At 46.8% G+C, this 15,567-nt stretch overlaps 1 protein-coding gene across 3 annotated transcripts; it reads right to left on the reverse strand.

Moving 5' to 3' along the window:
• Positions 1–8,510: 8,510 nt before the first annotated feature.
• Positions 8,511–12,929, reverse strand: LOC123414343 (metal tolerance protein 1-like). Of its 3 annotated transcripts, none has more exons than XM_045106670.1 (2): positions 12,734–12,929; positions 8,511–10,110 (listed from the first exon to the last, which is right to left on the reverse strand). In XM_045106670.1, exon 2 carries the CDS (start codon positions 10,108–10,110, stop codon positions 8,845–8,847), a length of 1,266 nt encoding a protein of 421 aa, XP_044962605.1. In that variant the 5' UTR covers positions 12,734–12,929; the 3' UTR covers positions 8,511–8,844. The 3 variants fall into 3 exon arrangements, with proteins under 3 accessions (XP_044962605.1, XP_044962598.1, XP_044962590.1); XM_045106663.1 differs by lacking the exon at positions 12,734–12,929 and adding an exon at positions 11,861–12,058; XM_045106655.1 differs by lacking the exon at positions 12,734–12,929 and adding an exon at positions 11,276–11,740.
• Positions 12,930–15,567: the final 2,638 nt, after the last annotated feature.

Below are 15,567 nucleotides of genomic sequence, written 5' to 3' on the forward strand. Positions count from 1 at the left end.
CGAACTATTCCGTAGCTGGAAGAAGAAGCTATGGAAAAACTATCTGAAGACACAGAAAGTGCCAGTATTCGAGGGGTATCTAGCCAAGCAGGCGAATCACTGGAAGGCATTTCAAGAGTACAAGGAGTCAGAAGATGCCCAGGCATTATCAGAAAAGAACAAGATAAATGCCGACAAGAAGATATATCACCACAAGCTGGGGCCAGGGGGCTATGAGACTGCCATCCCAAAGTGGGATAAGAAAGAGCAAGATCTGATAGATAAAGGCGTCGTACCTGAACCACTCCGTGATGAGTGGGAATTGAGAGCAAGAAATTTGTTCCTTGCGCATGATGGGTCGTACGACGAAACAACAGGGGACCTCATCTGCAGTGACAATCTTAGGATACCCAGGGAGAATTGGAAAAGGATAGTGAAAGAAATTAAGGAGGGAAGAAGAAAGTTCACTGCAGATAGAGAGAAAGATTTGCTCACACTGGTCCTCGGCAATGACGAACATGGAGGACGAACGCGAGGCTTCGGTCCTTCTTACCCGTGGTGGCTTGGGTTTGCCAGAGACCAAGACACTTACAGAAGCCGAGAGAGAGCAAAGAAGCGGCAGCAGGATGAGGAGAATGACAAGTTCAACCAGTTGCTTGCCAGGATTAACGAGCAACAGGAGCAGATTGATGAGCTTAGAGGACTACCGCGCCAGGAAGATCCTGCAGTTGATATTACCGGCGCCCCATCTAAGCGGAAAAGCAGCGTGGCTGAATCTGAGGCCCCGCCCGACGATGAACGAAGAATGATAGAGGGCGGTCCCGGCTACCCCGTGGATGGAATCAAGGAGTCAACATCATGTGAACTCCATCAGAAATTCAAGAACATATCCATGAAGGTGGCCGTCGGACAAGCTTTACCTTCTGGCCCGATGCACGCTGGCATGGCCGTGAGATTCCAGCTGGCTTTGCTAAAGTCGGGGTGGATGAAATCATGACGGGGTTTAATGATATGGAGCTCGACATACCTGGACCCAAAGATGAGAGGACACTCGGAGAAGTACTGGGTGGAGTCATCCTATGGGACAAGAACTACATCAAGCTTCCAGGCTCGGCCCCAAGGACAACACCGCCTCCGAGTCGTCGCAGGTCACCTACACCTCCATTACCTTCAAGCCCTCCACATGACGTCGGCCAGCACAACACGAGTCCATCTCGATCACCGCCGCCGGACTTGGATCGTCCGTCTCCGCCGCCACCCCCACATGATACTAAGCGGAAGCGTGACAGCAAGAACGCTTCGTCGATGATTTCTAAGGGACGGAGCTCCCCAAAGCGCAAACTGTCGCCCCTCCCAAAGGTACCTCATGCTAATCTTCCTATCAGACCTTATGATCGTACCCCCGAGGAAAACGCCAGGATAGCAAAGGAACAACATGAGGCGCAAATGAAAAGGAAGGAACCCGAGCCCCGCCCGAAATACACCGAGAAGGACATAGCATGGGCAAAAGACTTCATAACCACTCCATCATAGTATGACTTACACTATAAGCCTGATGACTATACACGCACATTGCAGAAGGAAGTGAAAAAGAGTAGGTCACATGCAAGTGCAAGTGGGAGCAAATCAAGTTCAACTACAAGCAAGAAAAAATCAGACGTTCCTCAGCTTGGACAACAGGCCAAACAGTCGATCCCACCCCTCAAGGTGTTAACCAAGAATGTTCCCCCTCCAGTGCAGGGGCAAGCTTTTGAAAAATCAAAGGAGTTGGCGGATGAATGTGGTATCTTGGTTGAAAATTTGCTGGCTTCCCAAGACGACAGGATACCCAAGGTTGTGGTAGCCCCTAAGCCACAGTTTGTCATGGGAGAGCCTTTGGTCAGCAAAGGTGATCTCCCAACAAATATGCGTTACTTGCATAAATGGTACTTAAGTGAATCAAAGAATGGGAGAACGATGATCGGGCTGAGTGTCCCACAGGAGTACTACGGCCGCTCCGAAGAAATCCATATTAAATTTGATGAACTCTTCCAGATGTACAATGGCGACGCCCTCGACAAATAGCTTATGAGTTGCTATTGTCTGTAAGTTTTTCAATTCGTTGTCTACATATAACTTGTTTAGTTATTTCAATTCATTGTCTATATATAACTTGTACTCTATTATGCAGAATGAAGATTCTGGAGTGTAAAAGTAAGAGCATCATAAATATTGGGTTTATTGATCCAGATAAAATACATATAGCAACGCTAACTAATTATCCCAAGGAGACGGAGGAAAACCTTCTAAGGTTTCTAAGAGATCAAAATTTCTGTGACCACATACTGTTTCCATACAACTTCAGGTGAGGGTCTTTACTCTGTTGTGTCCATTCACTTATAAGTGTAATTGATAAGTTACTCACACACACACACACACACATATATATATATATATATACATGTGCAGCTTCCATTGGATTCTGTTGGACATTCAAATTGATAAGGGAAGAGTTGATGCCTTCGACCCATTATCGAGACCCTTGGAACAGTTCCAAAGCCTGCAGGACATGCTCCAAGGGTAATTTTAATCATTCTTGCGCTCTATCGGTCTCTTTCGATGATTTTCTGATATATCAATTAATGAAAAACTTAGCAAATCATTATCCTTGTCGGGCAGGGTTTGGAATCGGTTCAAGTGCGTGACTCCCGGTAACTTTCCTGAGAAGCTGACCTTTAGAGCGGCTCAGGTAAGTAGTAGTATGATATACTTCTATTAATTTTCAATACATTTATGATGCTAGATTATTATTTTGATTATATATATTCCATTCTCGTAAAGTGCGACCAGCAGCCACGGGGAACGCATCTATGCGGATACTATGTTTGCGAGACCATTCGCACGTTTACCTCTGAGTTCAAGGAGCACAGATTCGACGTAAGCAATCAACATTCACACCTCTATTTTTACCCGTCATTCTTTGTTATCATGATTGATATTCATATTCATCTCCTCTTCTTATATAGCACACGGCCATGAGGACGAAGGTCCTACCAGAGCAACGCGCGATTGCTGTTGCAGAGGAGCTTGCGGGATTTTTTAGGACGGAAGCTATAGAAGACAAAGGACGATTTAGTGTAGCTAAGGGCCATTACTGATGTTCGTCCATGTAATCGAATAGATGGGCTCTAGTGCCGATAATTCAGATCTCCATATAATTGTATATATATGATCGCTTGTAAGATAAGTTAATCTTATATATATATATATATGCATAATTATTTCTATTTTAAATTATATGAAAACTAATTCCCGAACACAAAACGAGGCATCACGTTAATCTCCTGAACACCTAAACCCTAAAACCCTAAAACCCAAAAATAATTTCATTCAAAAAAAACCCAAAAGCCATCAAACTCTGAAAATCTTTAGTCCCGGACCGTTTAACGAACCGGGACTAAAGGGCCTGCCCCTGGGGCGCTACGAGGCGCCCACGTGGAGCACCTTTAGTCCCGGCGTGTAAGAGGGCCGGGACGAAAAGGTTAGGCCTTTAGTCCCGCCCCTTTAGTCCCGGTTGGTGAACCGGGACTAAAGCCCCTTACAGGTCGGGGCTATAGGCCCTGTCCCCACTAGTGTTAGACTTGGATTTTGTTTAGATTACATGTTCACCATAGCTGCAACTTTGCGTTCTTCATTTGTGTTCTGTGACCAGACCAAGACGTCAGGGAACCCCACTTTTGTTAATAAAGCTTTCCTCTTAGGTTCACAATATCCAGATTGCAATTTCAATTCTTGCTTATTCTTCATTTGCGTGAAGGAAATAGACCTACGTGGTCAGGTTGATCGTACTTCAGCGTGGTCAATAACCTCTCGGAGTTGGTTTAACGATTGCTAAGGCGCGGCGTCCTCGCACGTTCGTAGTCGGACCGTCAAATTCTATTCCACCAAAAACGAAAGCCACCATCTCATCAAAAGACAGGGACAACTTGGCCTCTATCAATCGGTCATAGAGTAACTTCAAGAGTAATATCGGATCCAACCTATTGGAAATATGCCCTAGAAGCAATAATAAAGTAGTTATTATCATATTTCCTTGTTCATGATAATATTTTATTATCCATGCTATAATTTTATTGATTGGAAACTCAAATACATGTGGGTACATAGACAACAAAGTATCCCTAGTATGCCTGTGTTGGACTAGCTCGTTGACCAAAGATGGCTAAGGTTTCCTAGCCAAAGACATGAGTTGTCATTTGATAATAAGATCACATCATTACGAGAATGATGTGATGGACAAGACCCAAACCTTAAGCATAGTGTTTGATCGTATCCATTTTACTGTTATTGCTTTGTGTATGTCAATGTATCTATTCCTCTAACCATGAGATCATGCAACTCACTAACACCGAAGGAATGCCTTATGTGTATCAAACGACGCAACGTAATTGGGTGACTATAACGATGCTCTACAGGTATCTCCAAGGGTGTCTGTGGAGTTGGCATGGATCAAGACTGGGATTTGTCACTCGGTATGACGGACAAGTATCCCGAGGCCCACTCGGTAATACAACATCACAACAAGCTTGCAAGAAATGTGACTAAGGAGTTAGTCACGAGACCTTGTATTACAGAACGAGTAAAGAGACTTGTCGGTAACGAGATTGAACTAGGTATGGAGATACCGACGATCGAATCTCGGGCAAGTAATATACTGATGGACAAAGGGAATTACATATGGGATTAGCTAAATCCTTGATATTGTTGGTTCGATCGATAAAGATATTCATAGAATATGTGGGAATCAATATGTGCATCCAAGTCCCGCTATTGGTTATTAACCATAGAGGTGTCTCGGTCATGTCTGCAAACACGTTGGGTGTGCACACTTAACATTCGGTGACGATATAGACATAGTTCAGTTATTGTGTTGGTGACGAAGGTTGTTCGGAATCCGGGATGAGATCCTGAACGTCAGGAGGAGTTCCAAAATGGTCCGGAGGTAAAGATTTATATATAGGAAAGTGGTATTCGGGTTCCACAAAAGTTTCGGGTGTTTTCGGTATTGTACCAGGAGTGCCGAAAGGGTTCCGGGGGTCCACCGGGAGGGGCCCACCTACCACAGGGGGCCACATGGGTCTAAGAGGCGGCGCACCAGCCCCTGGTGGGTTGGGCAGCCGACCGCTATAAGGCCCATGCGCCCAAGTGTGGAGGAGGAGTCCTTCCTAGGGTGTCCACCTCCCATGTTGGAGGTGGACTCTTCCCCTCTTTGATCGACCAACCCTCCTTGGAGGAGGGGCCAAGGCTGCTCCCTACCTACCCCCTCCTATATAAAGAGAGGGAGAGAGAGGGCGGGACTACCCCAAGGCATATGTGCAACCCTACCTCTCTCCCTAGATCAATTTCTCCTCCGAAACGCGTCTGCGACAGCGCTTGGTGAAGCCCTGGTGAGATCGCACCACCACCGCCGCCACCACGCAGTTGTGCTGTCGGAGAACTCATCTACCACTTCACCCCATGGTCGCTGGATTGAGGTGGTGAAGGCGCCATCGGGTTGTACGTGTGTTGAACGCGGAGGTATCGTCCGTTCGGCTCTTGATCGGGACGTTCGTGATTGGATCGCGGGTCGGGTCGTGATCGCGAAGACGTTCGACTACATCAACCGTGTTTCTCACCGCTTTCGCTGAGCGATCTACAAGGGTATTTAGATGCACTTTCCCTCTCGTAGATGTTGATCTCCATAGATTGATCTTGGTGAGCGTAGGAATTTTTTTGTTTTCCATGGACGTTTCCCAACACAACCCAGCAAATTTGCATATGTGGCAATGAGTTCATGAGAAGATAGGTAAATTGAATAACTTAGCTACTCCCTCCGTCACAGTTTAGAAGGCGTGGTTTTGTTTACATGCATTTCCAAAATAAAAGAGGATTAAGGCGTGTGACATTTACTACTTAGTTCATTAGGACTACTAGTAGGTTGCATGCATAGTGGGAATGTTGGGTGTGCACACAGGATGGAAAGGCTCCATGCATGAGGACTCCTCATTTAGTGGTTGTGTGAGTTACTATGCATTATCTTCTCAAATAATTAGGCATCGTAGAGTTATTGTGTGAGCGCTTGCAAACAAAATAAGAGCCAATCACGATTCACCTTGGTCCCAGAGATCGCTTATGCGTGCCTTCTAAACTGTGACGGAGGGAGTAGTTAGGCTGGTTGTAATGGGAGTATCATAGATAGTATCATGCATGCCAACTAGGCATATTTGATGAAGTGTCATAGAATTAAATGAAGAAAGAGAGGGTTGAGTATCATATTATGATATTGTATCATATTAAATGATGTGCTAGTATGTGTCATGCATGGCAATAAATGAGCTTCCTTATGATACTAACACATGATACTATGCACTACGGATGTAGTATCCTATACTAGTATCATATGCAAGATACTAGTATACGATACTCCCCATTACAACCAGCCTTACTAATATCACACATACAAAGGCAAAATGTGTTTATAACCTAATAAATGAAGTTTTGCATGACACTACATATATGTTACTATCCACTATGGAGGTAGTAGCATAGTTTAGGATAAGGTGTATGTTACTAGTCTAAATTATTCTCCCCTGTGAGAATACCCACAATGGAAAGTAACATAGAGTAGTAATGTTACTAGGGGTAAGACTACCCATAATGGAAAGTAACATAGAGTAGTAACATGCATATGTTACTAGTCTAAGTTAATACCTTCACAATAGGTTGTAACATAGGGGTGATAACATTGAGCCTTTCATTCATTAGCTTATAGACTCATCTTATCTTGATAAGTGTTATGGTATTCATAATATGAGTAACTTGCTATGTTACTCAAATTTCTCTTCTCATTAATTAGCTGTCACATCGTGTTTTTTTGTTTTGGTGGCATCTATATTACTACCTATGTTACTTCAACTGTGGTAGTTTAACGTTAGTAACATAGTGGGTAGTAACATAGGGTAAACCTGGTCACACCGTGGGTCGGGCCACGATTCAGGTCGGGCTTTAGTAAGCCCAAACTGAAAATCCTAAGCCCGGGCCTGGGCCCGGTCCGACCAAAAAATCGTATTTTCATGCCCGAGCCCGACCCGAATGGACTAAAAAGACGGATATCGGGTCGGGCCGGACCGGGCCTCCGTGTAGAATGTCAATTCTCGCAAGCCCGAGCCCAACCCGAACTACTGACCGGGCCTAGTTTTCAAGCCCGAACCTCGCCTGAACATAAAGTCCGGCCTCGCCAGGCCCGGGTTTTTTAGACCGGGCTGCCCATGCCCATGTTTACATTGGGATAGTAACATTGACCATTTCATTTATTAGCTCATAGATTCACGTTGTTTTTTTAGGTTATTCTAGAAAAGACCCATCTTGTCTTAGGATTGTGAAGTTACTTATAGTATAAGTAACTAGTTATGTAACTCCATTTCTATCTCTTCTTATTAATTAGTTGTGACATCTATATCACTACGTGTGTTACTCTTATTGTGGGTAGTCTGACTAGCCTAAGGCTAATGCCAATGTAGCTGTGAACAGATCGTCACCGCAGATTTCTGGTGCCTTCAGTTAACGCCTTTATTGTCTCAAAAATATTGTTTCTGGTAGGACCCACTATATTTATTTATATGCTACCTGTGTTAGGAGAAAGGATGTCGCAGATCGAAGTGAGATGTTCACGCTTTCAGTTTCCATGCGGTCAAGATGCTGAAATATATGTTGCTGAACAACTGTGTTTGATTGCCGAACGTTCGACCGAACTCTTCCTTTTAAGGCAAAGGCCAAAGGATCCGAAGGCTAGGTATTCAACTATTCATCAGGCCTGATTCTGATGTGCCAGTCCGGTACTTGTTTCAAAGGCTCAAACCTGACTCAGGTAAATGGCGCCACAAAGCAGCCTGAGCGGTTTTTAAGAGAAAACAGTCTGTGAACAATTAGACTCATCCGCGGGCAAAGCTTGTAGTATAAAGTGAAATCAAAATTCCGAATCAACTCATGTGCAAGCAAAATTTGCGCATGCAAGCCAACAACTTTTTAGTAAAAATATTTAGCAGATGATCTCCAGTGTGAGAATGATAATGCTTTAAAACAATGTGCCAGACGAAAAATGTTTACAATGTTCCCCTCATCCAACACTATAGCGCAGTAAAAAAATAAAACATTGGCCCTTGCGAGCTGATAAATTTAAAAAAAAACTGAGGCAAGTTGAAAGACAAAGTAAACGAGATAACTATGGAAGAATTGCACGCTTTCATGTGCTGTCAGCTGAGCCATCGGCTGCGATGGCTTTGCGCCTTGCTATGTGCAGTAGTGGAATAGATGCATTAGAAGGAAAATAGCAGAAAACTTTGCACATTGAGTTACATCAAAACCTGTGAAATAAACTGCAAGACAAACTTGCAGCAGTGCATCTCACTGAGGCACCATGATGGCCTACATTCCCTACCAGAAAGCACCCAAGACCCAAGGGCACAAGGTGCAAATCCACACATAAAAACTGTTGGAAGCAAGCTTAGTACCGCTAACAGAAACTTGATAACATCCATACATAGCAGATATTTACATAGTGGTAAGAAAGGGTGCCGCTGAAACTACACATGCAGGTTGATAAACTCACAGGGGGCTCAAAAATTGTCTGGAAATTGCATCCATGTGAGAATACAAACGACTACATCACCCGATTAATAGTTCATTAAACTAATGGGCTAATGAAAACGCGTACATATAATATTTTCTCCAGCACCAAAGGCAACAGCTAGATGAACCTGCAACGCCTTTGCGTGTGCAAAGCTAACATTAACCGCATTAAGATGATAAACCGTTAATGCCTTTATCCCCAACTACCTGACATGTGCCTTACTCTCGCTCAATCTGAATGGTCACATGACTGATGTTGTACTCTGCCTTGATGTACCCAATGACCTTGTCAAGCATTTTATCAGCATCCACATCCTGCGTGATCGTCACATGGCATGCCAAGAGCACCTTCCCCACTGTGATAGCCCAGATGTGCAGCTCATGGACAGCAATCACACCTTCCATCTCACGGAGACCAGTCTCAAGCCTGGTGGCATCGATCTCGCGGGGCGTGCTCTCCATAAGGACTTCAAGTATGTTCCGAATCATCTTGATTGTGGTGAACAGTACAATCACAGAGAAGATGAGGGTGCATATGAGATCAATAATCTTCCATTCGGGCTTGTACCAGATGAGAGCCCCTCCAATCATTACACCAATGCTCTGGATGGAGTCCCCAATTACATGCAGATATGCACTGTGGACATTGATGTTCCGGCGAGGCTTCTTAGCAGGCTTGGCTCCAGGCTGGGCACTCTCACAATCACCATCATGTTTAATCAATGGTTGCTCAACATCCTGGTGCTGTCCAGTGCTCGAATGAGAGTGATTATTAGTCGTAACGGTAATAGAAGTTCCATGGCTGTGCTCATGGTGATGTACATGGCCCTGCTCATGATCTCCATGATGGGAATGGTCATCCTCTGAGTTACCATGATCATGGTCATGTGAATGTCCATGGCCGTGACCATGGCTGTGCCCATGTCCACCGTGCCCATGGTCATGACCAAGCAACACTGCCATTATGATGTTAACAAACAAACCAAAAGCTGATACAGCAAACATGAGGGAGCCCTGTACCTCTCCACTTTCATTGAGGAGCCTCATAATAGCTTCGTAGACAAGTATGCCAGCAAGGAGCCATATAAGCTGAATGGAAACCAATGCCCCAAGAATCTCTATACGGAAAAATCCATATGACTGCTGAGGTGTCGCTTCCCAACCAGCTGCCCATAGGGAGAACAAAGATATGGCAAATGCTGCAACATCCGAAAGGAGATGGGCAGCATCAGTCAAGATTGCAAGACTGTTTGCTTTGATGCCTCCAACCACTTCAACCGCCATGAATATAACACAAAGGATCACAGCAATTAGGAGCTTCTTCATGGATGCAGACCTCTCCTTTGAATCTTTCGAGGTGTTACCGGCATCAGAAAAGTCGCAAGCAGCACCTCTGCAAACTTTGTTCCCAGCTGCTCCAGAAACGGATGAGATGTCCATGGTTACTTCCGGAACATGGGGCGGTGATGAATTATGGCTGTCCATCTAAAAACAACAACCGAGTCAATACACAAGTACAATAATTATACTAGATCTACTAATACAAATCATCTCTAGTTCCTACTAACACAAGTAGAAGTGAAAAGTAAAAACTGTGAGAATATTGGTATGCAGAAATAATACTCAATTAAGATAAGAATCCAAAGGGGATATTTGCACACATGACAGTCATTAAGATTGAGATCCACAGGATATGGTGTAACATAACTTTGGCGCAGGCGGATCATGTTTAGCATATTTTAGCATGCAATTCATAAAAATGGCACGCCGGGACCACAACCCCCTAAGGCCTCGTTTGGTTAAGGGGGATTGGGGAGGTTTTGAGAGGGAGGGATTTCAGGGGATTGGGTGAATCCCTTTGTTCCACCCAATCCTCTCAAATCCCCGGGGCTTTGCTTCCACTAGTCCCCCGAGGAGGGTTTTGAAACACATGGATAGGAAGGGATTGAAGGGGAACGGAGGGGATTGGGCTAAGCAAACCCCTCCTACCAAATGGGAGTCCGAGGATCTGTGGGGTTTCTGGCCCTTCCGGGGATTTTCCTCTCAAAACCTCCCCAATCCCCCTTAACCAAACGAGGCCTAATTGATAAATTGGATGACATCAGCTAATGAAAAGGTCAGGGAAGGTAAAGTCAAGATTCAGTAGGTTTGCAAAACATGGCAGGAATCTGGAGCCTGCTAGCCAAACAACATATGCCTACGAAACTAACGACAGCGATTTGAGATAAGACCATCTTTCCACCTTTATGTGAACAACATGGAGCAGAGTAGCTCGAGTGGCCACAGCTAGCAGATTCAAAAGGGGATTAGCAGAAAGTGCGCTACTTATAAGTTAATAATACTATGAAACGGAGACGCACAACTAAAACAAAAACACTGATTGTCTGGTCGCAGGACAAAATAACTGTACTGGCACCGCAATATACTAATTCGTTCTCCTACCCCACAAATTCGATTCAACTAAACTTCAGCAAGAAGTATCAGTGTATCACAACAGTAAACCGGCAGGACTGCAAAACAGTCAAATTACCAGAGATCAATCAGATAGCAGGCATTCAGCAGCGGACAAAATAGATGCCTCTCCTACCCCGATATTATTCAGAAACGGAATGACGTGAAAAGCGAACACAAATTGGAGTTTGGCACCCACGGGAAGGAGGCCGACAAACAGAGCCGGCGCGATTGATTGACCCGCCGCGGCACGCCGCTCGCGGCCAGGCGAGCACGCCCCCGACGACGAACTCGGCCACCGCACCCAGACCAATGGAATCGCGTCGGAAGTCACAAGGACCCGACGCAGAAACCAAGGGAAATAACATGCGCGGCACGGGCCACGGGGACAGCGACCCGCGATCCAATCCCTCCGATCAGGATGGTAGATAGACCAGCAGCAGTAGTAGTAGCATCCTTCGGATTTTCCTTTTCCTCCCTCCTCCTCTGACCCCGAGCCGCCCCGATCCAACCCCGTAACTGAAACCCACCCGCGGCAGAAACTGGAAACGAAAAGAAGAAAAAAATCGCCGCGGAGACGCCGCGGGTGAGCCGGGAACCGCACGAGGCGGAATGGAGTGGGCGAGCCCTCTCGCCGTGGATGGCCCATTGGTGGCAACGGGGCGGAGCGGAGTGGAAGATCAATCCACGGATAATCATCCTTGGTTACGGCGGGGCAACCAGAGAGTGGAAGAGCGAGAGGAAGAGGGAGGGAGGCTGAGGCGAGGATAGGAGAGGCGCTAACCTGGGTGGGGATGGACGGAGCCTCGGCGGTGAGCAGCGCCGCCGCCGCCGCCGCCACGGAGTTGTGCGACACGCGACGGTAGGGAGGGAGGGAGGCGGTTCGTGGGCTCGTGGCAAGGAGGCGTGAGTCGCCAGGGGATTGTGAAGAAAAGGGGCGAGCCCAAGGGTAGTTGGGTAATTCGTGTCGGTAAAGGAAAGGAAAGGAAAAGGAGGAGGGATATCCCGACCTCCGATCCTTTGGATACCCTTCTCCCGCAGAATTTATTTACCGTGGCCACTTCGTGATTATAGAGTAAAAAAAAAAGGAAGAAGAAGAATGCAACGAAACGGCCATGCTTTCCGTTTCGAAGCACGTGACGGCGACGACGCAGGTTACGGATCTTTTGTGCCGCGCGCATTAAAACCAAAAAAACTGATTTGAGCTCTACTGTGACCCATCCAAACCAGGACCGAAGTTCAAAGAAAACCTGGAATTCGCCAACGTAGCAGCGGGGGATTACTGCTGGAGGTTCAAAGAAAGCAGCGTCGCGTCAGAGATGATGGCTGATGGCGAATCGTACTATGTGCGAGCGAGCACATTCGATTCGTCGTGCGGGCGACCAGAGCGGCGGGGGGAAGAAAGAGGGTCTCGCACGGCTCCGCGCGCCGTCGGGAGCCTTCTGCCGCCTTCTTGGTGGTGCCGCCCGCGCCGATCGACGGGAACGGAAACGGGAACGAAGTCGAGGGAGCGAGAACGTTTTGCAGCAACTACGGAGGAGGAAGGGGACGGGGAGTGCCATGGACGATAAAGCGGAGAGTCTGCCGAGCGGACGTCGGCGTCCACGGAACTGGGAGGAATGTTGGCTGGATGCTTGGAGACTGGGATGGGTTTTACCTGTGCCTGCTCTGGACGCCGGTGGCCGGCCGGTGATCCCCGCGAGCGCGGGAGGGCGGCGGGAGGCGGCTGGCGATCTTCGCGCGCGGGCGTCGGCGGGGTTGGGGGCCGAGGAGGAGGACTGGTAGGAGAGGAGGAGGGATGGGTCGGGTGGACAGGTGCCTTGCGGATCTCGTTTTATAAGGCCAGCTCACACGAGCAAAACGGGGAAGGGGTTTCTTTATGGCTTACTCAGACAACTCACGCCGCGCAGGGGGAAAATTGTCAGCACTCACCTCATTCCGGGTTTTGCCAACTATGATTCTGTTTGGATCCTCTAACTCAGTTAGTGGTTAGGGTTAAATTCTAATTCTAGACTAATCTTAAATTAACTCTAACTAAAGAGGTGTTTGAATAGCAGGGTTAAATTGTAAATAAATGATTTTTTTTCAATCATTTGGTTCCTTTAACCAAGATTTGGTATGGTGAAGGTAGAGGAAAAAGTAACTTTTCTTGGCCCCATCTAACTCTAACCCAAATAAGCATCTCTTAGGTGGGTTAGTTTTTTTGGATGGGTTAGATGCATCTAACCAACTCTAACTCTCCTGTTTGGATGTTTTGGGTTAGTTCAGTCCAATCTAACCAACTCTAATTCTAACCCATGGATCCAAACAGGGTCTATGGAATTTGCCTTTAGAGTTCAGATTTCGTATGAATTCTGTTTAAATAGTACATCCAACCTAGATTCTATCTGCTTTCTTTTAACGCAATACGGATGCAAACACTCGTAAAGTTATTTGCTTCTATCTTGTCCTTTGTGCCGGTATTGATGTCTTTCAAAACATGCTTTCGTCCCGTTTTATATGTAAAACAATAACACCCAAGTTACATGGCGGGACGATATAATGTCGTGGGGTAGCCCCCCGATACAACAGATCCCTAAATACGGAGCCAACATAATCACACAAGACTACATGGCTGGAAAACTACAGACGGAAAGACCAGAGTACAACGCTACGACCACCGCTGCCAAGCCCAAAAGGACAAGGGTTTTCACCCGAAGACTCGTCATTGAGAGGGGAACCACGATGACGTCTTCAAGAAGATAGCGACACTCGCAGATGTCGGCGGCGCCGCCGCCAAAGCGCGGAGTTTTCGCTCGACAGCTCACCTGTGTCGCCAAGAGATACCCAGACCAATCGCGACGAGAACCGGCCTCCAGATCCGGATACGGGCAACGTCATTTCCCAAGACACAAAGTAAGCCCTGAGCCACCCACCGCTACACCCCGCATTGTCCAGACGACCAACAAGCGTAGCCACCACTGTTGTCATGGGACCTGCCGGAAAGCCACCATACTGACCGCCCTTCGGGCCACCGTCCTCGCATCCATGTCCCGAGACACCACCAAATGTCAACATCACAACACGCAACCACAGTGGGAAGAACAGAAGGGATCTCCTAATCCTAGCACGACATCAACAACCTAGCCTGGGTGAGCGCATCCACCGTAGGGGTGATACGTCTCCAACATTTCTATTTTTTTATTGTTCCATGCTATTATTTTATCATTTTTGGATGCTTTATATGCATTTATATGTTGTTTTATATCATTTTTGGCAACTAACCTATTGACCCAGTGTCTAGTGCAAGTTGCTATTTTCTGCGTGTTTCTGGCTTTTCAGGAAATGAGAACCAAACAAAGTCCAAAAGCAACGAAACTTTTTGACGATTTTTTCTGGACAAAAGTAAGACCTCGAAGCTTCGATGGGAGCCCAGATGCCACACGGAGTGGTGCCGAGACATCAGGGCGCTCCCTGATGGCTTGGGACCACCCCCTGACATTTCTTGGCCCAACTCCGCCTCTATAAATCTCCCAAAATCGGGAAAACATCACAGAGCCGTCCAAAATGTTTTTTCACTACTCCAAGTCTCTGTTCCGCCGTGATCCCATCCAGAGCCTTGTTCTGGTGCCCTGGCATAGAGGGGGCCGGAGGGCATCTACATCAACCTTGCTTCTCCCATGGTGATGTGTGAGTAGTCTACCACCGACCTATGGGTCCACAGTTAGTATCTAGATGGATCTCTCTCTCTCTCTCACACGCGCGCACACACACATACACACCACGATCCCCGCGGTGATCTATTCAATATAATATTCTTTGTAGTGTGTTTGTTGGGATCCAATGAAGTGTGGGTTTATGTGTTGGGGAACGTTGCATGGGAAACAAAAAATTTCCTACGCACACGAAGACCTATCATGGTGGTGTCCATCTACGAGAGGAGATTAGATCTACGTACCCTTGTAGATCGCTAAGCGGGAAGCGTTAAGAAACGCGGTTGATGTAGTGGTACAGCTTCGTGATTCAAATCACCGTCGTCCCATGATCCGTCCCACATCCGTTCGATCTAGCACCGAACGGACGGCACCTCCGCGTTCAGCACACGTACAGCTCGATGACGATCTCGGCCTTCTTGATCCAGCAAGCAAGACAGAGAAGTAGATGAGTTCTTCGGCAGTGTGACGGCGCTCCGGTGGTGGTGATGATCTACTCCTGGAGGGCTCCGCCCGAGCTTCTTAGAAATCCGATCTAGAGGCAAAACTATGTGGAATAGGTTTGAGTTGCACGTGGCAAAGTTGTGTCTCAAAAATCCTAAAACCACCGATATATATAGGAAAAGAGGAGGGGCTAGCCTTGGGGCACAAGGGCCCCAAGGGTGCGCCGGCCGAAGGGGGAGGAGGACTCCTCCGCCAATTTGGTTTTGGGAAGGAGGAGTCCTCCTCTTCCTTCCCACCTCCCTCTTTCCTTTTTTTTCTTTCCTTTTGGTTTTTTCACTTGTGGAGCCATAGCCTT

Source organism: Hordeum vulgare, chromosome 1H (genome assembly GCF_904849725.1).
Source record: "Hordeum vulgare subsp. vulgare chromosome 1H, MorexV3_pseudomolecules_assembly, whole genome shotgun sequence".
NCBI lineage: Eukaryota > Viridiplantae > Streptophyta > Magnoliopsida > Poales > Poaceae > Hordeum > Hordeum vulgare.

Bases quoted from the DNA above. Each gene is read 5' to 3' on its own strand.
- LOC123414343 (XM_045106655.1), bottom strand. From the start codon at position 11,725: ATGGGCCATCCACGGCGAGAGGGCTCGCCCACTCCATTCCGCCTCGTG. The intron at 10,111-11,275 runs GTGGGTGCCAAA...TGTTGTTTTTAG, and splicing joins TGTTTGTCGGCCTCCTTCCC to ATGGACAGCCATAATTCATC.